The sequence below is a fragment of the Cynara cardunculus genome (assembly GCF_001531365.2).
Source record: "Cynara cardunculus var. scolymus isolate 2C chromosome LG 7, CcrdV1, whole genome shotgun sequence".
In the NCBI taxonomy this organism is placed as follows: domain Eukaryota; kingdom Viridiplantae; phylum Streptophyta; class Magnoliopsida; order Asterales; family Asteraceae; genus Cynara; species Cynara cardunculus.
This window is the reverse complement of record NC_037534.1, coordinates 6,616,229-6,642,920: the sequence shown is the minus strand read 5'-3', so window position 1 is coordinate 6,642,920 and position 26,692 is coordinate 6,616,229. Positions and strand designations below refer to the sequence as shown.

General features: G+C 33.7%; 2 protein-coding genes across 2 annotated transcripts; both read left to right on the top strand.

The window, feature by feature from the left end:
• The first annotated feature begins 7,191 nt into the window (after positions 1 to 7,191).
• LOC112515268 (isoflavone reductase homolog A622-like) lies at positions 7,192 to 10,844 on the top strand. The gene is made up of 5 exons (XM_025121973.1): positions 7,192 to 7,471; positions 7,807 to 7,941; positions 9,580 to 9,817; positions 10,110 to 10,313; positions 10,424 to 10,844. The coding sequence occupies exons 1-5, from the start codon at positions 7,289 to 7,291 to the stop codon at positions 10,588 to 10,590; spliced, it is 927 nt and encodes a 308-aa protein (XP_024977741.1). The 5' UTR covers positions 7,192 to 7,288; the 3' UTR covers positions 10,591 to 10,844.
• Positions 10,845 to 16,857: 6,013 nt separating this feature from the next.
• Positions 16,858 to 26,432, top strand: LOC112516022. The gene is made up of 10 exons (XM_025123036.1): positions 16,858 to 18,157; positions 18,353 to 18,463; positions 22,942 to 23,119; positions 23,206 to 23,387; positions 24,512 to 24,648; positions 24,732 to 24,827; positions 25,337 to 25,406; positions 25,496 to 25,570; positions 25,652 to 25,697; positions 26,206 to 26,432. Exons 1-10 carry the CDS (start codon positions 16,859 to 16,861, stop codon positions 26,259 to 26,261), a joined length of 2,250 nt encoding a protein of 749 aa, XP_024978804.1. The 5' UTR covers position 16,858; the 3' UTR covers positions 26,262 to 26,432.
• Positions 26,433 to 26,692: the final 260 nt, after the last annotated feature.

Below are 26,692 nucleotides of genomic sequence, written 5' to 3'. Positions count from 1 at the left end.
TAAGAGTTTTAGCCAAATGCATTATAATATAGTATAGATATATATAGAGAGAGGAGTGATCAAATGAAAACCACTCCAATTTGTAAAAACCGTAAAAACTACTCTCATCCATCGTTAGTCTTATGAAAATTTTTCATGAAATTGTTAATCTTGTGAAATTGTTTCATATAATATTTTTTTTGATAAAGTTGTTTCATATGTGGTTATGAAATTGTTTCATATACTACTTAATGAAATTTTAATGAAACTGTTTCATTTATTTCTCTAAAATTAAAATAATGAAGATGATAATATCCATGATTAACACCCTTCACAATAAAAATGGTTAATCAACCTCTCATAATTACAAAAAAATGAACAAAATGAAAAATTATGATTGGTTGAATGAGGTTTTTATGGTTTTTACAAATTGAGTGGTTTTTATTTGAACTCACCCCTATGTATATATAAGGCCAAGTTCAAATGTTAACCAAAGTTTTTGTGTTAACTTTGTTAACCAAAGTTTTTGTGTTAACTTTGTTAACCGATCTTGGTCATCCAATTTTTCAATAAACGGTTGTGATTAATCATGATAAAAACTTGTTTTTTTAAATTTAAAATTTCATAAAGATAAGTGAACAAAGTTGAAAAGGGTATTTAGGTAAAAAAAATTATGTAACTCACATATCATTAATTAATTGGGAGTTACAAAATAAAAAATTCTATGATTTTTTTGTTAATTTATTTTTGTTAATGTAAGAACCATATGAATACAACTATAAATATATAAACCATTGTGTCAAATACGAACAAAAATTTGACATATATATGAACTTGGACTGCATAGCATTTATGAACACAATATGAACATAATAAGAATAACTGCTACACGAAAGGAAAAAAACAGGTATGAACACGATATGAACAGCACGTGAACAATAATTTCTTCATTATAAACACATTCAGAAGCGATTCTTTGTCAATTGGAGTTTTATACATGCATTGCATCCACACCGTTTAAGGTTCACCCCTTGTTCATATCGTGTTCACCTCTTGTTCATATCGTGTTCACCTCTTGTTCATATCGTGTTCACCCTTGTTCATATCGTATAAAATATATGAACACATAATCCCAACGCTATGAACACCGGGTGCAAACACTTACACAAATATAAAGATTTGGTATAAAGCTTAAAAAATAACACTTGTGTTCATATGATAGAAGTAACATGAACACAATGTTTCATGATTCATAAAAGTCGGTAATATGACAATACGAAAATGGGTCGTGCATGTACTTCCATTTGAACATGTGAATTAGGTACATATTTTAATAATTAAAGAAAAAAGCTATCAATACAAGATGAATTATAAAAAATACAACACATCGTAATGAACATAATTTCGATTAAAACGAATCTAAAAAATAAAAAATATATATTACCAAGACATTCGCTTTGGTTAATTTTTTCAATTCCCGGCCTTAAACTCCGATTGTCATCATAAACCATTTTAATCTTCTCACTGTTGTCGATTTATTTTCCATTGCGTTTATCCATATTAGCTTGATCGATACCGGAAATTTTTATTACCGTGTTTTCTATGCGAATTAAATACTGATAAGACAATGAACATTGAAGATCAATATTAAAAAAATATTAATATTATAAATGTATATTTTTTGGGATTTGATGATTTGTAACTCCCTATTAATTGTTTGGGAGTTACATATCAAATCAATTTACTGAAATACCCTTGTAATTAAAATGTGAACATGACATAAACYTAYAASAAGAATGAAATTTGATTGGTTGCCATGGTTTTCAAAGTTAACACAAAATTTTTGGTTAACATTTGATCTTCCCCTATATATATATATATATATATATATATATATACATACATATACATATACATATACATATACATATTTGAAACTACAAAGATAACATAAGTTTCCTTCAATAAAATTGGTTTGCGTGGTTTTTCTCCAATCCAAGGTGTAGGTTCGAGTTCTCTTTGTGTCATTTTCTTAGTTTTTAACTTTTAATTTTAGATTTATTATATTTTTGGAAAAAAATTTGCCACCAAAAACTTGAACACAGGATCTCGCATACAAAAAACAAAGAATTAACCAACAAACCAATGATGATTTTTGTGAAAAATAAACATATCTTCGTTTTTACAGTCAAATGATGTCATAACTTGAAAAAAATCTTAGTTCTGCCTCTGGCATCAGGTAAAAAAACTAGGGATGCGAAATTTGTACCAAGACAAATAACCAGTTCTCATACCAACCATACCAATTTAATTGGTTGGTAGTACCGTACCAACTACTTAAACGTGGTTGGTACGTGGTATTCGAAGTTGTGTCTCATGGTAATATTGTACCGTACCAACTTGTTTTTTAAAAAATTATTCATTAATTAAAATTTAATAAATAATACAACATATTTTGTTTTTTAAAATTTTTAATTATCTTATTTTCTATTTTTTAAATTCAAATACATATGTATTTACGTTAGGGCTGCTTAAAAACCCGACCAACCCGATCTATCCGATCAACCCAACCCAACAGGAAATAACCTAACCTGAAGCAACCCGATGTCTAATCGAGTTGTAAAATTGTCAAACCGTATGTATTGGGTTGATATTGGGTTACTATTATTTGAACCCAACCCAACCCGACGAATCCGATATCCTTTTATTTATTGGATATAATATGATTGTTGAATTTCTATTAATATATACATTAGACAATTATACTATCATGTATGCTTTTCATATACACATATTTTCAATCTATTTACATCTCTATATAACTCATTCGTATATATGTTCAGTAACTCTGAACATATATACGTAAATTGAGAAAATTAACTGAATGTGATATACGTAAGAAATATGGATAAGTTTAATCAAATGATTGATGATGAAAAAGAAATTATAAGTAGATAAATAAAATATTCAAGGTTAGAAGAATATTTTAATGTACCAAAGTATCAACCCGATCAGCCCGACTAACTCGACCAACCCGTACGGGTTGGGTTGGGTTGAGTTAAGATTTTTCAAAACGCAAACATTAGGTTGAGTTGTTCAAATGTCTTCAACCCGATCAACTCAATCCATGAACACCCCTAATTTACATATTTGAATTTTGATTGAATTCATAAGCTGATAAGTGTTTTTGTAAAAAAAAACATAAATCGTTTTAAATAAACAATCCCAAACACCCAAAATATATTGAGTTTTATAAGAACTGCAAGTTGGCTTCTAGAAGTACAAGAAAACTCATAGCATTAAAAAAAAGTCAAATAGAAGGTCAGGAAGGAACATTTGGGGTAGTTGCTTTTTTTGACCAATTATTTTTCTTTTCCAAAAATTGCCGGCTACCCCATCGCAATTAAAAAACCACCTTACAACAATTGTTATTTAAATCGCTAAATTAGTATAACATTAAGGGATCGTTTACCAAACACTTACTCGATAAGTGCTTATCAGTAAAATTTAATATTATTATTTATTTACCGGGTAAGATTTTAGTCCACCAAAACGACATTGTATGCAATAATTCACCCGGTAAGTGCTTACCGTAGTAAGAGTCGTCGCTCTCACTTACCGGGTAAGACTCATGGTTCTTGTCTCGCTCTTACCGGGTAAGATTTTTAGTTTTTACCATATTTATTCGGTGAAGTAATGTGACTTGGTAAGCGCTTACCTGGATAAGCGTTTGGTAAACGGCCTCTAAATGAACTATCGATCACGAATCGTGTTATGTAGAAGTTTAGAGACGACAGATGTGGCAGAGGCAAACCTTAGCATACGGGATCACTGAGTTGACGAATGTGGTCAAAGGAGTCGATAAGAAGTCATTAATTGTTACCGGAAGAAGGGGTTTTTGGGTTTTGCTTATGCATCGGTGGTTTAGGGTTGATGAGAAACAAATGGTTCCGCCGTATAACATTTATCATTTTTTAAATGATTTTTTCAAATTGTTTTACGAAGTTCGAATGTGATCTATTTGTATGTAAATAGATTGCAATTGTTCCTTGTACCAGGTGCAAAAAAGGACCTATGACTTAGGTTCGAGTCTTAATCAAGATTTCTTGAAAATATCGAGACCATCGGTCTTAAACTTGGGGGTTGTTTGTTTACCTTTTAATAGTTACATAAAGAGACAATCTTTGAATCGTTAAGAGGTGAATCTTGTTTGGTAAAAAGAAGTCTGCCTCTTAATGGTTCCAAAACCTTCTAAATGATTTTGTATCATGGGCCTCCCTTAACCATTCAGTGCCCTAATTTCACTGTAAGCAAAAACCACACGATTATATTTCATTTTGTACTATATCATGAGAGCCTCTTGATTATTCTGTACCAAACCATTCAGCAACTGTCAAACAGCCTCTTGGTCTCACTAAAGTTGTGTTTTTTAGGCATGATTATTGATTTGTGTATCTCTAGATACATTTGATGAGTATCATTTTCTATAGATGAAACTTGTCTTACAAAGGACCATTGAGATTTTAAAATCTTAAAATACCATACTGAAAATTCAAGTTTCAACCAAGCAGTTACAACTAGATCAAAACTAATTAATATAACGGAAGTCTAAAGTTGAACTAATAATAACAATGTTGAATAATCTAGTTTATTGACGGATGTCTAGTTTACTGTAATATCCCAAGATCCACATTTACATATAACCATGTATTTCATATAATAAGAAAATACAATATTACACATTCGGTCTCAAAAGTACAAGAAGCTACATTACAAAAGTATCTAACAAATTGTTTTCCTTAACATTCTTGTACATAACTCGCATATATAACAAGTATTCCAAAATCAGTAGATAACAAATTTTTATCCATATTCCATGTAATCACATAGGGAATCTCACATTTTCCTCTTTCCCTTATCTCTTGATAGTGCTTGACCTGTAATATACATTTTTGAAACACAAAATGAGGGTTAGACCTTGAGGTCTAGTGAGAATTTCCCTTTTTGTAATTACAGAGTGAAAATCACCAAAACATGTTATAAACTCATATTTGTAATTAAAGCAAATATATACCACCTTTCATCACACTGGTGTAAGACCATCAACTCCTTGTATCACACTGTGCGATATCACCTAGAGCCCTTCTGGGTTCTTAAGGAACCAGAGTTCCTCACCCTGGTCTACCAACCAGAGCAAAGCCAAACTTAAAAAAGGCCACTAAAAGAGCAAAGCCAAACTTAAAAAAGGCCACTAAAGGCTAACCAGAAGCAAGATTTTATAAAAAAGCGAGACCAACCAAACATATGACCAATCAGAGGCCCTCTGAATGTCTAGAGCCACTAATCATTTGGCTGAAATGTAATGGCCAGGTGACGAGGCTTCCTACTGATATCATAATTAATCATTCAGTGCTCTTCAGGTTCTAATCATATTTCATTAATGGATGTTTAGGTCATTATCCATTAAAGACCCTTGATCTTCTTTCCTTGTCCTGTCTTCATAGGTTCACCTCTTTGTCAGGGGGTGAACTTCAGCCTCAGCCTCAGGTTTACCGGTTAGGTACAAGATTTCAATGTAAGGGGAACACATCATATGCTAACTCATAGTGTTGTTGACATTTTAAGTCCTTATACTTACAAGTGATTCCCTCGTTAGTCCTTTTATTTTTAATGTTGACATTTTAAGTCCTTATACTTATAAGTGAATCCCTTGTTAGTCCTTTTATTTTTAATGTTGACATTTTAAGTCCTTATACTTTCCAGTTTCCCCCTTTAACCATTTTAGTCCTTTTTTTTGTAAGGGTGTCCGGGCCAAAGCCCGACTAATCCCCGGCAAATTTGGAGGCTAAACATGGCCCCACTTAAATGTCGCCAACACTCCCCTCCCAGGGCTCGAACTCGGGTTCATGACTATGTCATGCCCAAGCCTTTATCGTTTACATACTTTACAAAGCGACTTTGAAATTGGTGTTACATAAAATGAGTTGATTTTTGTTTCCAAAAAAACAGGTTAAGTGGGTTTACAACATCCAAATCTTTAGATTAAAGAAAGGTTGGAATTGAAAATACAAGAATAGATCTCAACCGTCAAATATAATCCAATGATATGATTAAAATATGGTTACAACTTTTTGCTTCAGGCATAATAATTATTGACCAATTAGCGAAATATAATCAAAATTGAAACCAGAACAGACTACAAAAAACGAATATTTTATTCTTTTTAATTTGGGAAAATTACATGAGAAAATTAACGTATTTTAACTTGATTCATATTTTGGGTAACGTACTTTCAAAACTTTCAAGTATCCAAGATATAAAGTTTTAAACATTTAAGTATCCGAGAAATCGGTTGAAGCATTAACCGGTTACCATGCTGATGTGACGAGTGATGTGGTATCCGGTTAATGTTTCAGCAAATAATACTGAGTTGGATACCACATCACTCGTCACATCAACATCGTAACCGATTAATGCTTCAACCAATCATCCGAGTACTTAAATGTTTAAAAATTTACATCTTAGATACCAAAATAAAAGTTCTGAAAGTATGTTACCTAAAATAAAAATCAAGTTAAAGTACGTTACTTTTCCATACAATTTGTCCGTTTAATTTAACATTTATTTTAATATATATGTTTTGATCAACTTTTTATATCATTTTCAATTAATGTGAAATGAGAATCATAACCCAAATTCAACTTGGCTTATAGAAAACGACGACTTTACAACTGTACCAGATTTATTTTAATAAATTTAAAAATAATAAAAGAATAAAGCATTTGATGACGATAAAAATAATATGACGCATGCGGACTGCCTTTGAGATCAAGTTCCGAAATCACCAACTTTTAATTTCACATTTTAATATAAAAGGGTGTTTGGGATTTCTTATTTGAAATAACTTATGTTTTTTCTACAAAAACACTTATCAATTTATTATAATTTAGAAGGGTTTAACTTTTTTAAAAACTTCTTATTACTGGTTTGGCACCGGTATAAGTTGTTTATTCAAACACTCAAAAGTATTTTAGACTTATTCAGATATTTATGAATTATGAATATAGAATTAAACGTTTGCATCTATTAATCCATTAAGGAGTCAACTTTACCCTCCTGCGTTCCCATATGAGAACCTTAAAGGGCTTAAATAATGGCCATTTCTTTGGGGGACCAAAGTCCTTTTATATATATATAATAATCACATAAAAATCTATATATATTCCACCATCTCCCAAGCTTTTCTCATACCATTCAACCCCAAAGCTCACTTTTCTCCCTTCAAATCAACTCAATTTCTCAATTTTAAATGGGTGAGAAAAGCAAGATCTTGATCATCGGAGGAACGGGGTACATCGGAAAGTTTATAGTGGAGGCAAGTGCAAAAGAGGGACACCCGACGTTCGTTTTGGTCCGAGAAAGAACCACCAAACATCCCGAGAAAGCCAAGCTTTTAGAGAATTTCAAAAGTCTTGGTGCCACACTCGTTACTGTAAGTGCTTTGTTTTACGACGATACAAATTTGTTTTCGATGATTTTTTAAGTAAGCCAATAAAAAAGTCCGAAGCCCAATTCGGAAAAGTCGGGCCTAGCACCGAAACCCAGTCCTATATCAAGCCAAAAAGCCAATCAAGCCAAGTTTTTTCAAAAGCTCGAAAAGTTTCAGATATGAAAAAACCAGAAAAAGCACGAGCAGACCTATTTTTACACTCAATGTCAGATCATGTCAAAAAAAAAGCTCGGATGTCTAACATATCTCGTCCAGAAATTAAATAAATTGTAAGATATTCGTTGAATTTTGAAATAATTTGGATGAATTATTTTCAGGGGAATATTTATGATCATGAAAGTTTGGTGAAAGCGATAAAGCAAGTTGATGTTGTGATATCGACCGTAGGTGGAGAGTCCATAGCTGACCAAGTCAAACTTATTGCAGCTATTAAAGAAGCTGGAAATGTCAAGGTGACTTCCCTTGACTCTTAAAGAAAATACCTAACTATTATTGACAAATTGTATGAAAAAATAACGTACTTTAACTTGATTCTTATTTTGGATAACGTATTTTCAAAACTTTCATTTTGGTACCTAAGATGTAAAGTTTTGAACATTTAAGTACCCGGATAACCACTTGAAAACTAAAATTAGATTAAAAAAAAGACTAATTTTATATTTAAAAAAATTCACGTCAGTGACCACGTCAGCAAATAATACCGAGTTGGATACCACATCAGTATGATAATCGGTTAATACTTCAATCAATTACCCGGGTACTTAAATGTTTAAAACTTTACATCATAGGTACCAAAATGAAAGTTTTGAAAATACGTTACCCAAAATAGGAATCAAGTTAAAATACGTTACTTTTTTTATGCAATTTGCCCACCTTAAAAACATGGATAGTTATTAAACAATCAATGAACATTCTAGATCATGCAATGCATCGAGACATTTCGGTTTCAATGTTTCGTTACAATACGGTTTTATGTGAGTTTGAAAAAGCGATAATGTTTTTATTTTTGAATAAAATATTATAAAATTTTGAATTTTTTTTATCGATATTAGTATCAAATTAATTATTTAAAAGTTCTTGTTTTGTGTTTTTTTTAATTCAAATTTAATATTATAATTTAATTTAACGTAACAAAGTAACTTAATTTAGGTTTAATATATAATATACTTTTTTATAAAGATAATAATTAAGTATTTTGTTATAACTTAATGAATATCTTAATTATATTTTAGATTTTTTTATATTTAAAACAAGATGTTTATCCTATATTTGATTATGTTTATCTGSAGTTAGTTACACGAATTCAAACATGAAGCTTTAATAAGTTGTACTTATACACAATTTACTTGTAATCTTGAATTTTAAGTAATATGCATTAATAAACAGTACTTCGTACATAAAAAATGGTTTTTAAGAGTTTTTATCAAATGCTTTATAATATAGTATAGTATTCTGATATTTGTATCTCATTTAGAAAAAAAAAATATAATAATAGGCATCTAATAAAAATTAAACTCGATTAAGTTCTTACAGTCTTGTTTTTTACTTTATTATAAAATATTATTTTTATTTTTAAATTTAATTTTACAATTTATTATAACTAACTTTTTAAATCTTAATGTTTGAACTACGTAAACTGAACTAATAATCAACTATTAAACACGTTTAAGTACAATATAAGTATTTAGCTCTACTAATATGATATTGGTACTAAAAGGCTTTTGGCCTAGCGTTATCGTAACCTTTAGCCTCCTAAAAAATCAAAGGTGAAAAAGGTGTGTGAATTTATTTGTTACATTTGTTGTATATAAATTTTATATACTTCAAAAAAGAATATGATATTGGTAAACTACTCCATAGATTATGGATGTTCTTTTTAAATAAAAAATGTACGTTAATTTTCCGTTCTTGTTTTATACTGGTATAAATACTCAAGCAGTATTAATAAATAAGTTAAAATTAAATATACAAGGTAATTATGTAAGTTTAATATATAATTAGCGTACAGTTTATTATTAATTATAAACAGGTACAGGTATACTTGAGAAATTTAAAATTTTATTAAACTATGTTTTTGATACATGTTATAGAGATTTCTGCCTTCGGAGTTCGGAACCGATGTTGACCATGTCAACGCAATTGAGCCAGCCAAAAGCGTCTTTAAAGGGAAGGCAGACATCCGTAGAGCGATCGAAGCTGCAGGAATCCCACACACTTTTGTCGCATGCAATGGTTTTGCCGGCTACTTTTTACCCACTGTGGGCCAGATGGACACCTACAGTGCCCCTCGAGAAAAAATTACAATCCTTGGGGATGGAAACAAGAAAGGTACAATCTTGAATGCGTAAAAACATAATATGTTAAATGCAAAAGAAACAATTTCAAACCGGTTTGAACTTGGCTCCAAAGGTAAAAAATACCAGGAGATCCTAGGTTTAAATCTAAGGAGGAATAAAAATCCCCTTGTGGCCATGGATGTTCAAATCCGGTGACTTCGGGCTATCTGCAAAGCAGGTGGTCGCCCTGGGATTAGTCGGCTCGTATAGCGGGTTAGATATCCAGGTTAATAAAGAAAAAGGGGAACAATTTCTTTAATTTTTATGTTGTTTTTTATATCCAGCCGTTTTTGTCAAAGAAGAGGATATAGCTTTGTATACCATCAAAGCAGTCGACGATACACGTACCTTGAACAAGACATTGATTTTTAGACCCCCGGCCAACGTATTGTCCTTTAATGAAATTGTTTCCATCTGGGAAAGCAAAATCGGGAAGACCCTCGAGAAAACGTATCTTTCTGAAGATCAACTGATCAAAAACATCCAAGGTGAGTTCCACATGAATAAAATATTTAAAACGCTCAAGTCGAAAACATCGATACATAACTAATGATGTAATTTAGTTACGCTGAAAATTAACATGTTCCTCGTTTTGCAGAGGCTCCATTTGGATTAAGCATCGTATTGTCTATAATGCATTCCGTTTTGATTAACGGAGATGCAACAAACTTCGAGATTGAACCTTCGTTTGGTGTGGAGCCCTGCTCGCTTTATCCAGAGTTGAAGTACACCACGATTGACGAATATCTTACTCAATTTGCTTAAAGTCTTTGCCTCGTGATCGCTTTTTTATCTGCTTTTGATAGAAGAAAAGACATTTAATATTGTGTCATCTTGTTGCATATTTCCATACTTTTTTTTCTCCTTACTGCTTTTATCTTTCATTACACGACCATTTGTTGTTGTATTTAGGGTTACCATTTGGGATCTGTCCTATTTGGAGAGTGGTCATGCGTTTGGCTGGTAGTTATCATGCCATTTAGGGGTAATTTTTTTAATAAAATTGTCAAATTATAATATATATATATATATATATATATATATATATATAATTCATTAGTTAAATTCTACTAACTTTTACGAATCGTATAGGTACAATTTGTTGTTGATTGTATTTAACAACTAACAGTTATTTATATATACAATCTACATTACTACTCAAATTACTCATGCTACCGTGCAATGCATGGTTCCCGTCCTAGTTAAATTTAAAAGAAAATTAATTAATTAAGAATAATCAAGTGATTTTGTATTTATATGTAATTTTTGGTGTCATCCTTATCTCTAAAATTACATACATATAATATGCTGACGGTATAAAACAATTATCACAGCAAAATCACATAATGAACAGATAGAGCGATGAATGTAAACATGACCATTGTTTTTTTTTTTTATTATCATAACATTATCAGATCGCTATCACAACAAAGATCACGTAATTATTAGATGATTATCGCATAAAAATCACATCATAAAAAATCTTCAATTTATCAAATCATTATCACGGTAAAATCAGATCATTGTCATAGTATTATCACGTCATTATCGACAATGGACGCATCGACATAAAAAGTCCCGGTGATAATAGGAAAATTTAATGGATAAAGATAAATATAGGATAACAGAAAATTATAGATAAATACTAATTTATTCTAATTTTTATTATGTGTTAACTAATTTAGAGAGCCAAAAGTGTTCTCACATTTTCGTAAAACATAGGTGTTTTTGTGTAAACCCTTATATATATATATATATATATATATATATATATATATATATATATTTGCATTATAACTATACTCGAACCCAACCCGAAACCCGATCAACCTGAAGCGATTAGAAATCAGAAACCCAAAATTCGGAGGTTGGTATACATATCTGAAATTTGATCTGACTTTTTGTTCCCCGAACCGCTCGATGCACACCACTAGCTAATATAATATATGGTATGAACTTTTATTGAGTTAGGAGCCGTTTACCCAAATGCTTATTCGATAAATGCTTACCAGTAGGAATCAACATTATAATTTATTTTTTTTTGATATGATTATAGTACATTAAAACGGTATCATATGAAACAATTTTCCCGGTAAGTGTTTATTCGGGTAAGAGTCGTCACCCTCACTTACCGGGTAAGACTCTCCATCATAATTATCGTTCTTACCAGGTAAAATTCTTATCTCTTACCATGTTAATCCGGTGAGGGAAATTGTCCAATAAGCACTTACCGGGTAAACGTTTAGTAAACGACCCCTTAGTTTAGTTTGGTTTTATGATATAAATTTTTATATTTTGTTATATTTATTACTCATTCCATCAATCTATAATCATGGTACACACGTAAACACGAATTTCCAACAAGCCCTTGATAGTAAATATACATACCTAGAAATGTGGCAAAATAGCGGTACAAGTACGCGCCGACCACTATGATCATTTTCAAGTAATAAAGTGATAAAAATACTGAGATCATATCCACAGAGGTTGGACTTCAAAGTTTCAAGTATTAAGTCGAGAATATACCGATTTTAATTATAGAAGAAGAAAATACTTTGAGTGAGTTGGGTGCTTTTTTAGATTGATTAATTAATAACAAGCAGTAAAAATATAGGCATGGGTGCAACCGTGCAAGCCTTTCCGTAAGAATACAGTAGCAACAAGATGGGCGAGAGAACTAGGCATGAAATAACTCATCGCAGTCTCTTTGTCTCGAAGTAAACCATGATGGACTGTAAGCGCTTACCCAGTAAATTGTTGCATTCGATATGTTTTGATGTACTAAAACATATCATTTACTTAGCGAGTAAGATTTGAGTCCACCAAAACGACATTGTGTGCAATAATTTATCCGGTAAGCGCTAACCGTGGTAATAGTCGTCTTCATCACTTACCGAGTAAGACTCTCGGTCCTTGTCTTTGCTCTTACCAGGTAAGATTCTTAGTCCTTGTCATATTCAACCGGTAAGATAATGTGACTCGGTAAGTGCTTACTCAGGTAAACATTTGGTAAACGACCCCTAAGTTTAATTGTATTTTCTAAACTTTGAGCTTATGAAAACTACACTTACTGAAAATTGAAATTTTATATCAGTTGAGATCCAAACTAAATTTGAATGATAACGTCTTCGAATTGAAGTTTTATTTGGATTAGATCTTTCAAAATCAAAGAAATAAAATAAAACAAAAAAATAATTAAAATTTTAGGGCTTATTTATTAACACAATGTGGGTAAACATTAACCGAGTAAGAGTGTGGTTAGGATCAGTATTAATAATCGACTGTAAGAGTCTCTCTCTCAGCTTATCAAGTCAACATTTCAGTCAACAACATGAACTGATAAGAGGGGCTTTATTAATAGCACATCTGATCAGGAAAACACCTTATCAGATAAGATATGATAAGCATGAGGTAAACTTGATTTTCATCTTTCATCTAAGGCATACAATCAATACTAGTCTCGAGACTAGCCTCGCCAGAACATGGTACGAGTCAGAAGAAACCCGGTTTTAAGCCCATTGGGTCAAATAGTACCATTTCGGTCCTATAGATCGAATGAAACCAAACCATGTTTGGGGATCGGTCCCGGTTAAAGCCCAATTCTAAGCCCAATCATCAACCCCTAGGGCTTTGTTCAAACGCCCAATCCTAACTTAATAAAGCCGAAATTGTATGCTATTTAGTTTACGATTAATTGAAATTTTGGATTATTAATCTTTTGTGTTTGTCGGAATTTGATTACTACGAACATGGTTGATTACAATATTGCCTATTTAACAAATAAAGACACATTTTTTTAATTAACCTAGATATCCAACCCGCTATACGAGCCGACTAATTCCAGACGACACCTGCTTTGCAGATAGCCCGGAGTCAACGCATTTGAATCTCCCTGGCCATAAGGGGATTTTTATTCCTTCTTGGATTTGAACCTGAGATCTCCTGGTACTTTTGACCTTTGGAGTCAAGCTCAAAACAATCAGACATTATCTCTGTGGTTAAAGACACATTTTATTGAGTTCGTATGTAAAGTTAGAGCATCTCAAATCCACTTATGGGAGTTTATCCAAAACCCGAATGTCTCGAAATCCGAAAATCTGAAATCCGACTGGGATATTTGGGTTCGGGTTGGATATGAACTTTGGCCACCCATCCCGTCTAAAAACCCAAAAAGTGCATATATATATATATATGTGTGTGTGTATATATATATAATTTAAAATATTATACAAATATATTTATTTATCTAATTATCTTTGAAAAATCTTAAATCCTGATCGGTTATACTCTTCTAATTTCTGAACATAGTATCAATTTCATCAATCCCATCATTCGATTGAATTCATCCTCAAAATGGATTGAATATATATATATATATATAGGGTATATTTCTTTTACAACTTTGTGTATTTGTACAACCCTTACAACCCAATTAATTGAGATATTTATAGAAATAATGAGAGTTCATTTATTATGATTTGAATATTTATGGAATATGAATAAAGTTCATTAATTATGATTAATACTTTATATTAAGAAACAATAAAAACTTCTATGAAATCACATATTCATCAAATGAAATGGACGGTTGAGATTGAGTTGTATTGGTTGCACAAATGTCAATGGTTGTATAATAACCAACCTATATATATTTTGCATACAACTATATCCGAACTCGACCAACCCCAACCCGACCAACCCCAACCTGGAACAATCTGATATACAAAACCCAAAAATTACGAGCTTGGTTTTAATATCCAAAATCCAATCACGTTATCAATTTGTCCACCTAAATCCGTCCAACCCGTCCAATGCACACTCTTAAATCCACCCCTTACATCCAAATTTTAATCATTGTAGGGAGTCAAAATAAAAAAAACCATCATTCCAATCATTCGTTATAACATCTCCAATCTTATTCTTATATATGGAGTGAAATACATAGAAATTAATGTGAGTAGCAAAATAATACTCCCTTCGTCCCAAAATAAGTGTCAGTATTTCTATTTATGTTTGTCCCAAAATAGGTATCAACTTTTAAAAGTAAATAGCCAAATTCTCAAATTTATTCTTAATTAATGTACAAATATTTAAGAGTTGTGAAGAGAAAGAAATTAAATAAGGGTAAAAACGTCATTTGGTTAAACAAAAAAGTGTAATAATTATGCATGCTAAAAATGTGTGTCATTTCAATTGTGGACAATTATTTTAGGATATGGATTACATTATTTCTCCAATCATGATCTCCCATCAACAAATAACATAATTTTAATAATTTTTATTTACTTTTTGATTAAAACAAAATAAACAAAAGACATGATATATATATATATATATATAATAAAATAATGTAGAATATTTGTAGCGAAATCCTTATATGTTGGGAATGAGATAAGGAAAATTAATTAAAGGTGTAAATACAGAAAGTCTATTGGAACAAGGTTTTTTCATATTTGACTTCTTACTATCCATGCTATATTATAAAACATTTGACAAAACTCTTAAAAACCAGTTTTATGCATGAAGTACTGTTTATTGATGCATGTTACTTAAATTTCAAGATTACAAGTAATTTTACGTAATTACAACTTATTAAAGCTCAATTCTTGAATTCATGCAACTAACTGTAGATAAACATAATCAAATACATGATAAACATCCATTTTAAATATAGAAAATCTAAAATATAATTAAGATAATCATTGAGTTCTAACAAAATGTTTAATTATTATCTTTATAAAAAAATTATATTATTAAATCAAAAATAAATTACTTTGTTACTAAATCTAAACTAAATTATAATAAAAAATTGAATTAAAGAAGTTACAAAAAAAAAAAAAAAAAAACGAGAAGTATTAAATAATTAATTTGATATTAATATCGATTTATTTTTTTCAAAATTTTATGCTATGTTCAAATTTTATATTTTATTAAAAAATAAAAATATTATCGTTTTATGAAAACCACATAAAATCGTATTATATCGATAGAGACAGAATAAAAGTTAAACATTAAAATCAAGATTTATCTCGCTACATTGCACGAGTACCTTTCTAATAATTAAAAATGCAATGTAGGAAGCCTATTAAAGATATCTTATCATTTAGGGGCTGTTTACTTGTAGCTTAATTAGGCTTATTGGTCCATTTGACTTATTCGCACAATTTGTTTGGGTTGTTTACTTACTGCTTATTCGTACATAACATGACTTAGTCACACAAATAAAAATGATGTGTTGTTCCCATTCAACCACAAAAATTACACCCTTTATTTAAAGCACCATCTCCTTCCCATATGAGATACCGCATCGTCTGCCTTTTATGATTTTTTGTTTTAATGTTCAAATAATTAATATTGATAAATAAATCAGTCATTTCTGTTTTTCAAAATGTTGATTCAGATAAAAAATAAATAACACTCATTCAACCTTTGTGGTAAGTCTCCTTCTCACAGGAAGCGACACTTGTCGCAAATACTATTTGTTGAAATTTGATTACATGACCTTCGATTTCTCAATCTAGTCAACCAGCACCTTTCAGTGAAGTGGACAAAACCGTTGCCAAATTTTGGGGCCATCGATGAAGCCTGCATTCAGTTTCTTGAAGGTACCTGTTTCTCACAGCTATGGACAGACAACGAATATGATGAAAACATATACAGTGTTTACCTATGCTTATTTACCTTGTAAACGGCAGCATTGTGTTGATTCTATATTCACTGGTGTATACTGTAAGCGTGAATCTTGTGGAAATCCCACATCGTCTTCAACGATGTCCATGCTTCGTGGACATCGATTTTTCAACTTCAAGCATCGGTACTCTATCATGATAAAGGATATCTTTTGGGATCAAAACCTAGAACCCATTATGATTTCGATGCCTCATTGTTTGTTGTTGTTGTTTACTTTCTTCTTTTCTTGTTGTCCCCCAAGTGTTTGATAATATTTCTCAACCAGATTATGCCCTTTTAACTTTTGTTTTTGTTCAAACGCATTGTAGAATTTTTGGGGGGTTAGCTTATCGGGTGTCTGGATATGGAGAACCCTGTACCATATAGCAGAGGGTTGCAGAAGCATTCCTTGTCGATCATTAAACAGGGGCGAAGTGGATATGACCCGTCTGATACGGAGACAGAATGGCATGAAGCTCCGTGGCATGAATTCAATAGGAAGAGTGTAGAATTGGGTTCTGGAGTGCCAAAGATGAGTTCTGATGACACTAGGAACCTGAATCCGTTGAGACTCAGCAGGAGACACTCTTCAAAGTTTGATCCTGAAGGGGTGCCACTTACAAGGAAACGCAGCAAATCTCCCTATAAGCCTCAAAGAGATGATGGGAATTCCCGGTCACCTACTCTTGGTTCCCTTCCCCTTCCACCAGGAAGGAATATCAGTCCGTTTTCCAAGTCTGAGCGTAGGAGGCATCTTTCACCATTCATACCCACAAGAGGGGATGATCTTTTGGAGACTGATGAAGCTTTTGGCTCATATCATAAGCAGAAACACAGCCAGCCCAACACTGAAAGTTATCGGGATGCTGAGAAGCTGAATTATGGTAGAACATTGTCGGCACCTAGACTGAGAACTAGGGACAAGGAGCAACAGATGAAGTATGATTATTGGGTGAAAAGGAGAGAGGAAAGGAGTAGGACACCTCCATTGCGCAGAAGTGTTACCCCACGAAAAGACAAGGAAGGTAACCCTAAGAATGTCCCTTCTGTGGGTGAGATCAATGAGATGGTTGCAAATGCGAAATTGGCTAAGAGTCCAGTGAGACATGCTCCAGTTTTTGATAGCACAGATTCTCTTCCAGGAGGCGATATTTTCTTTTCTCGAGACTATGCAGCTATGTCGACACAGAAGATTAAGAATGGTGGTCTGGAAAGTCGTCTTAGCCCGAAGGCCAAATTGTTCATAGAAAAGAAACCTGATCCACACCATCGTTATAAATCAAATGCTATTCCTAATTATAATACTACCGGTATTTCTTCTAGCAGTCTTTTAACACCCACAACTATCATCTCAAGCTCCGCTGTAAGTAGGCAAAGTAGCAATCTAAGTGATGCCAGTGCAAAATCAACTGGGAGCTCCTGGAAGTTCACTGCAAATAGGCAGAAAAGCCAGACGGATTCATGGTTCTCTTGCATAGGGAAAGGACCTTGCCGTACGTCCAAGAAGTCTCCAGAAAGAGAGAGAGCCTTTGATGAAGCTTCTTTCATTGAGAAGGCTTTCGTAGTTGAGAGCCTTAGACAATTCTGGGCAGATAAGTATCAACCTTCGTCATTGAATGGGTTCACTTGCCACAAACAAGAAGCCCTGCAACTTAAACAACTGGTAATGTCTTTAGTTTCTCAATCACAGCATAATTGGTATTTCCAAAACGAAATTGTGCAGATTATGCACAATTATGATTTTCTAAAATTTTAGTTTCACACAAGTTATACATGCATGGTCTTGTGATTGTAACACTTTGTTGTTATTTTTTTTACATGCATTCGGTTTTAAGATTCTTATCATGCTGCACTCTAGGCATCCCAGGACATACTTCCACATATTCTTTTGAAGGGACCTCAAGGGTCAGGGAGGAAAGCATTGACAATGGCCCTACTACGTGAGATTTATGGAGATGCTGCCCGGAATGTAATTTTACTATATTCAGTACTGGCATTTTAGCCTTCAGAATTTGTACAAAATTCTCAGATCGCTCATTTTCCTTTTGCAGATATCTCATGATTTAAGATACTTCCAGATTCAGGTATGTGATAGTTGATAGAGTTTTAGAATGTGTTTTGACTCGAAACCAGAAACAAAACAAACATGAGCATGGGTCTATGTGTCTCCAATGTGTCTTTACCAAATATACTGTCACATAACGAGTTTCTACACCCTTGCATTTTGTTTTCTTTTCTTCTATTTATTTCAAGGATCTTGTTTTTGGCCCATTTTCACTTATGCCATATTGGCTCCTACTTTTGTAGGAGGAGTTTTTTTTTGGTGGCACACTGGAAGTATTAAAGCTAGAAAACTGATGTATTATTAAGATAAAAGTTTGATCCAGCACACTGTACTCTCAATTGCTCTAATACCAAGTTGAGAATATAGTTTTTGTATTTCTCAAAAACTGAATTTACAATCAACAGCACTAAATCTATTTAGGCTTCCTGAATATTTGGAGAGTTAGCTCTGCATTTAGTTGGAGTTTGATCCAGCACATGGTTGTTGGAAGAGATCTGCGGACTTGATCTAGCAATTAAACCATCCTTAAATAGGCTACAAGTTAAATAAAGCTAAAATACAAGATAAATAAAGAAGATAAATGTTTATAGAGTTATGAACAAACTCCTCAAGTTGGAGATAAATATCGATCAACCCCAACTTACCGCAAATGAAATCTATGTCTTTCAGAACGGGTTTGTCAGAATGTCTATGAGTTGGTGCATATGAATATGAATTGGCTAAACAGATGGGGAATTAGACTAAGCACCAATGATTTGATTTCTCACAAACTAAAAGTCGACCTCCATATGTTTGGTCCCCTTGGAAAGGTTGATTCTTTGCTATATGGATGGCATATTATTATCGTAGTATAACCTCATTAATTTATTTGAAGGATTCCACCTCATGTAACAATCACTTGGTCCATCTCATAAAAAAAGAGACATCTGCAATAGATCGTGATACTTTTTCTTTTGTGGTTCTTGCTCTTCCATGAGACATGATTTCCGCGCAAAAAAAGACAATATCTGATGGTGGACCAACAGGAAAAGGACAATTCCATCCAATCTGTAAAATCCTACAATCCTCTTGGATCCTTCCTCAATACAGGCACAGATCTACAGTGACCCTGATGGTAACACAATACTCTTGCTGGAGAGGCATTGAGGTACTTCAATTTCAAAGAGCTACATTCCAGTATGCAGTATAAGGGGAAGATATTAACCATCCATCCATTTTAATGGCATAAGAAATGTCCGTTCATGTGACAGTATAAGGTTTCCCTGAAGTCATTTGTATTTGTCTAGATCTTTCAGAAGCTTCCTATCCTCTTGTAATGGCTTTCCATTCAGAGCCATTTAGATGGTAAATCTAGAACATACTTCCTTCGACATAACAAAATTCCTTGATAGGATCTAGATACTTCAATCTCTAGACAATATTGAAGACCTCCAAGAATGGTGACTCAAAGCTGGTTCCCAATAAAAAAATTCAGATGTGTCGATGATCATCTCCTATCAGATCCATGTCATCAATATATACGACCAAAATAGTACGCTAACCTTGTCAATGTCAATGTCAATGTCAATGTCAATAGAACACCAGGTAATCGGTTTCACCTCCTGGATAATCTCTAATTGCAGAGGGACCTTTGAGACTTGACCAGATAAGGCTCTTGAAGATTGCTTGAAACCATACAAGAATCTTTTAAGACGACAAACCTTGGTGGCTTCTTCTAGAATGACAAAGCATGGTGGCTGATCCATAATATGCCTCTTCAAGGATGCCATTGAGAGCACATTCTTGATATCACGTTGGTGGAAAAACCAGTGACGAATAGCCGCAAGAGCAATGCGGATATGGATAGAAGGCATCTTGGTCATTGGTGAGAAGGTCTCTTCATAATCAATGCCACAAGCTTGGGAATAGGCTTTTCACAATGAAGGAAATCAAGACCTAGCTTCACAATATACACCCACTTACATCCAATAGAGTGCTTGCCAGTGGGATGCAATTCAAAAAACTGAGTTTTGCTTCGTCCATATGATCTCTTCTTTTATAGCCTTGTACCACTTGAATGTTGTCAATCTTTCTGTGCATTTCTAGGATTAGGATGACTATCTATCGCAAACGTAAAGGTATCAGATTTGGTGATATAGCAGTATAGACTAAGTAGTTTAGTAGGGGGTGTCAGGTACAATTAAGGATGCCTTTTTAAATCGCAATGGGTGCGCAAGGTGGACAAGGTAATGCAGGTGGGTGTACCATGTTGTATAATAGGTGGTCAGTAGTGCTAGGCGCACTTACAGGACATGTGACAGCGTAAGTGGGTGTTCAGGTTGTGTATGAGACTACAAAATAGATGGTTCAGTGGTGAGAGGAGTGGAACCAGAGAATCTCTTGCTTTATTACTGAAATGGAGCGTTGAGCAGTATTTATTTGATGTTTTTGTTGCTGTGTATAGACCAATGTGATCAAGGAATGAGGTGCAGGAGTCAGAGGAGATTCTTGTGATTGTTCTTGGATAATTGATATTAGGCCTTAGCAAAGGGAATACTCACGAAGAATAAAGTATGACTCGGCCTTGGTAGAGGTAACATTTGCAGAAGTGAAATACATTCACAAAGTAGGACTGCAACATCTATGGCTCTTTGAACATAAGAATAACCAACAAAACACATCAGACAGTTTCGGGATCTAGCTTAGGGCCTGTTTGTTGGCAGCTTAATGAGCTTAATGGGACTCACAGCTTATTCAGTCAACTTTATACAACTGTTTGGTAGTGGCTTAATGATATAGAAAGTGGCTTATTCAGTAAGCTTCTAGGGAGGGGGAGCTTTATGCAGAAAGCCAAAAAAATTCCAAACCTGCCCCTCCCAATTCAAGAACATGCTCCTTCCATCTATGAAAAAACCTCCAGACAAAAACCTTCCCGATCTATACAGACTAATATCTACATAGACAACTTTATCCATACATGACTTGATAAAAAACCAACCAAACAGCCCCTTGGTTTCCTGTGGACGCATGTCATGGGTGTAATGCACACAACCAAACAATTTGGTGAAACCTGAAACAACAGAGCAGATGGGTATAGAGCACACAACATAATCTAGAATCCAGGATCCCTAGAGTCCGAGGATTAAAAAAATTAAGAAAGAAATTCTTAATAATTGTGTAGAACTCCTGCAAGAAATCCTATTAGAATATGAAGTAAATACCAACAAAATTTGGAGTCCAGTTTGAATTAGGGAACAGTCACAAGCCCCGACAAGACTCAGATATAGTTACGGAAATGATGAACCAATCCTAGTTGAAACTAGATAAAAATCCCAACCATATTGTTATCGACTTCTTCGTCACACCAATAGTTTCCTGAATTGCATAAAAAGACTAAAAGTGCAATAAAGTAATCTTTAAACAATTAAATATAAAATAAGAGATTGATAAATAAGAGGTATTGATCATGTTCTATAAGACATGACACCTTAAATTTAATTTTTTTATTTCTAATTTTTTTTATTAACCTGGATATCCAACCCGCTATGCAAGCCGACTAATCCCAGGGCAACCACCTGCTTTGCGGGTAGCCCGGAGTCACCGCATTTGAACCTCCGTGGTCACAAGGGGATTTTTAAATCTAGAAAGCATAAAGCAATTCTAAAGAGCCAAACCAAATCAAGCGTACCCATCATATCTCACTCGGAGGTAGGATTTGGGGAGGGTATGATGTACGCAGCCATACCTCTACCCCTGGGGATAGACAGACTGTTTCCATAAAGAGCCCCAACTTGTGAAACATAAACATTTTTTTTGAAGTTTTAGAAGGGACCGCAAGGAGTTACCTGGACAAACAGAAAGCGAGGAAAAAGTTAGAAAAATCTTGTGAGGAAGCGACATTAGTGAAAGGTGTAAAATAAAATAGTGCACACAAGGCAACAGACAAGACACGCGACCACAGTGTATAATATATAACACAGTACACACAAAGGGTACAATGTACAAGAATATCACATAAGATCAGACACCCAAAGACCCTCTTGACTATCTTACTAGAAGCTACCCTATTGACTGAATCTACCCAGAATTCGCTACCCTAATGCATAGTCTCCAAGAACTCCACTAGAGCTCATGTCCTTGGCAATGTCTAAGGTCACCATGAAACAATTCTGTGAAATGGATATTTGGAATTTGGGTCTTAGATGAAAGGCTATTCCCCTTGAAGAACTTCTGTTTTTCGGAAAAAAAATCGCAAAGATTATGTAAGCAAGTTCTCTTGCTCTTGTGAGGTGTCGAGTACAATGATTTTTATATAATCTTCATTGGATACTATGTCATCCTTGCATTAATTGTTTATAAAATTTCATTTGACATGGTTATATATCTTGTCATTTGTTTTTTAGGAAACAAGGCTGACTCAAGTAGCAGTTCCTTTAACCTCAAGTGTGCATCATGTGGAGCTTAATGTGTACTTGGAAGCTAATGCTAGATATGCTCTTATGGCTTCAGTCAAGCAAATAAGCAGCAACCATTCAGTTGCTCCTGAGATCAGCACAGTTAATTTGAAGCCAGATTATACAGGTCCATTCATTTTTAGTCTTGAACTTTCTTCTGAAAGGTTTGATTTCATATTTAAACTTACATAGTTCCCGTTGTATTCTTTACAGTAATGGTCCTTTATGATGTTGACAAAGCTGATGAGAGCATTCAGCACTTGATAAAGTGGATTATGGATTGCTATTCGGATGTGTGTAAGCTGATTCTGTGTTGTGAGGGTGATGTCGACATTCTTGAACCAGTGAAAACTCGGTGCCATATTTTCAAGGTTGATGCTCCTGTAACTCATGAAGTAAGTGCTAGTACTCTCTCCTTCTTTCTTTGGAAGCTCGAACTTGTACTTTCTGCCACTAGTATTGCCTTGTGGATCCCACATATCCATCATCTGACCTCTAGTTACATATGTTTTGCTAAAGCACAAATGGAAATCTTTCTTTATTACAAGTATATGCATCTTCTTTTTCCTGATGTGAACATTCTACTAGTAAGAGTCCCATCAGATGATACTATAGTCTTGAATCACATGAATACAAGTAACCTAACTGCTTTTCATGATACTCCCTCTGTACCAAGAGGTAAGTGTCCAAGTCTTTATTTAAGTTTCTCTCAAAAGAAGTGTCCACATTAAAAAAGTATATGGTTTCAATTTACTAAAATTTTCAATTCTACCCTTAATTATGGCACATGAATATATAGAAGTTGATGAGATGGAGACACTATAGTCATTAAGAAGTGTAAAAATTACTAAGGGTAAAATTATGATAAGCCAGTGATTAGATTTCGTATTCAAGGAGAAACAAGAAGTAGAAGGGTCTTTTTGGGAATTTAGCTATCCAAGGGTAGTGCGGGAAATCTTTTCTGGAGCTGTTAGAATCTTTTGTTTATGGGAAGCAATAGTGGGGGAATATTTTTGTTATTTAGGAGGTTTAAGTAAGGGGAGAAGGCTGGGCTAAGAGAATATCGAAATTGTATCCAGTTTTTGTGACCGTTGGGGAGACTCCAGCTTCTCGATTTGCTGGAAGTCTATTTCAGTCATCCGATCAAGCCTTCAACCCTACTGCTTTTACCTTGAATTGTATCAAATTGTCATCATGACAAAACTGAGAAATGGAAAGATGATCGATCAATCTCATTCCAGGGAAAAGACCCTTATTTATAGTACAAAATAACAAAATATAAAATACCCAAACTACCTTTTACCTATAGGAGTCATTTAGTTAATTAAAAAGTGTAATAATTATACATTTCTTAGACTGTATTTTTTTTTTTTGTGGACATTTTTTCTTGGTAAATCTCATTTGTGATTTCCAAAATGAACCTACCATGCCAATAATGTAACCCGCATGAAGACATAGGAAATGAACTTCATGCGCAAATTCTCCCACCATCCTCTAATATTCTGTCTTAAAATATCAGATCATGGAAGTTCTTATTCAGATAGCAAGGAAAGAGAACTTCGATTTATCCATGAAGTTTGCTGCAAAGATTGCAAATAAATCCAAGCAGAACTTGAGGAAAGCAATCATGGCTCTTGAAGCCTGCAAGTCTCACAAGTAAAGAACAAATCATGCTCATAATATCTATATACCAAATAAGCTATTCTTACTCATATTCTAACACTCAAGCTTGTTTGCAGCTATCCTTTTCTCGAAGACCAACCAATCGCAATAGGATGGGAGGATGTACTTATTGACCTTGCTGCCGAGATTTTAGCTGATCCATCACATAAGAGGCAAGTTTATAATACTCCTTGTCCCAAGAAAACAGATATATTTTGGCTTTCAGATCAAACAGATTACTTTCCAACTATTCTGTACTTGAAAAACTTCATAACAACATTAAACTTCAAATGATTATTACAAATATAAACTGCATTTCAAGTTAGTGTATAAAAAGCTGTCGTGACAATAAACAAAGTATAGCTCGCGGGAAAGGACTTGACACAACAGTACAACAATTTGTTCTCCCATGTTTGGTGGGACTATTAGACCGGGACATGACGTTACTGAGTGGGACAAAAATGCAGTAGGGAGATGGGACAAAATATGTAAATTACTAAAAACTATCCATGTCAAATTAAAACCTTAAAACGTTCTACAATTCTTTCACCCACCTAACTCACTCTCGTCATTCCTGTCCTGTCCGCGTACCAAACGTAGTAATTTTTTCTCCCAAATATTTCATTACGTTCGTTCTTAATTTTCCTTAATGATACCATAAAAAAACGTGGGCTTTTATTAGGCTGTTTCTCATACGTGGGAAGCTACAGAAACTTCTGGTGGAATTTGTGCACCCAAAACTGATTCTTCAGGTAAAGCTAAGACCTTTCAGTAAAAGAATCAATCCAAGATCCACCCTCATGATTCGAAACCTTATGTTACAATGTTTACGACTATGCAGAAACTCATCGAACAGTTCCTAAAGGGTGTTGAGGCTACTTTGAAAAGGGAACTATATTATTGGCATCGTTATTATGTAAGTTCCCATCCTTTTACCGTATGCATTTTTCATTTTGATGGCAAATATGTGACAAAGAAAATGAATGGCAACTTACAGGATAAGAGACTCCCGGTTGGAACTAGTGCCTTGCTGAAGTTAGAAGGTAATAACCGTATTTCATATATCATTTTATCATGACAAATGAATGCGTAAAACGGATATTTTATAGATAGATAACGAAAAAGCTCACATGAAACTTAAAATTGCATTCCACCTATCAATGGTTTTAAAGTTGATTGTATAGTCTGAGCGGTCTGTTCCAGTTGACAAAGTGCTTACATCTTTCTTCGTAAGTTATTAGTCTATGCCCACATGTTCCATATCCGAGGATGGGGTTAGCCACAACGGGCTATCAAGTCTTTTCTGTATAGATTAAGTTGTCTGAAGATAAATTGACGTTGTTTTCTGTGCTGCGTAAACTTTCCGAATGAAGAAAATCACCATTTTACCCCTGTTACGTTACAACTTCAAATTGAAATGGATTTTTTAACTTCTCAATCAAAAAGACCAACTTCAAAAATGATCCAAGTCCCATGATACATCTCATTTGCTTAAGCTTTTCGTGTTTTTGTTAGCTAACCTTCGGTTCTCCATGTCCTCCTCCCCTGCAGAGTTTGTTGCCAAATTCATGAGTATACACAGGAAGAATTTACATAATCGTCAGTGATTGAACCTTCGGGGATGTCTGTTCTACGTATGGGAGGTTACGTTCCTAGGAAAGCATAAATAATGCAACAAGGTAGGTATCTCCTCGGACCTTTTAGCAAGTACAAAAACACCATATGTTTTTCCCCGAGTTCAACGAGGGAACGTAATGAAATTCCTCCTGTTACGAAGTTCCGATGAAATATGTGAGTTTATGTTACCAATTTATAACTCCTTGGTTCTTTTGATGATCATGTTTGGTGTATGATTTGGTTTCAAACCTCACCTTCATGGATGTATGTCTCTATTTAACTCTTGTTATTGCTAAGCTGGCTTAGATGATGGTTGTGAGAATAGGTGGAAAAAAAACCATTAGATCATTGATTATTGTTCCCCAATGCTGCATTTGGTATATGAGACAGATAGGGACAGGATAAAACTCACTGTCCCATG

What these genes read in the sequence shown, in the direction of transcription:
- LOC112515268 (XM_025121973.1), top strand. Translation starts at nt 7,289, where the DNA reads ATGGGTGAGAAAAGCAAGATCTTGATCATCGGAGGAACGGGGTACATC. An exon ending in AAGAAGCTGGAAATGTCAAG is followed by an intron (nt 7,942 to 9,579) that starts GTGACTTCCCTT and finishes TACATGTTATAG; the next exon opens with AGATTTCTGCCTTCGGAGTT. An exon ending in ACTGATCAAAAACATCCAAG is followed by an intron (nt 10,314 to 10,423) that starts GTGAGTTCCACA and finishes CTCGTTTTGCAG; the next exon opens with AGGCTCCATTTGGATTAAGC.
- LOC112516022 (XM_025123036.1), top strand. Translation starts at nt 16,859, where the DNA reads ATGGAGAACCCTGTACCATATAGCAGAGGGTTGCAGAAGCATTCCTTG. An exon ending in CCCTGCAACTTAAACAACTG is followed by an intron (nt 18,158 to 18,352) that starts GTAATGTCTTTA and finishes GCTGCACTCTAG; the next exon opens with GCATCCCAGGACATACTTCC. An exon ending in TGCCTTGCTGAAGTTAGAAG is followed by an intron (nt 25,698 to 26,205) that starts GTAATAACCGTA and finishes CCTCCCCTGCAG; the next exon opens with AGTTTGTTGCCAAATTCATG.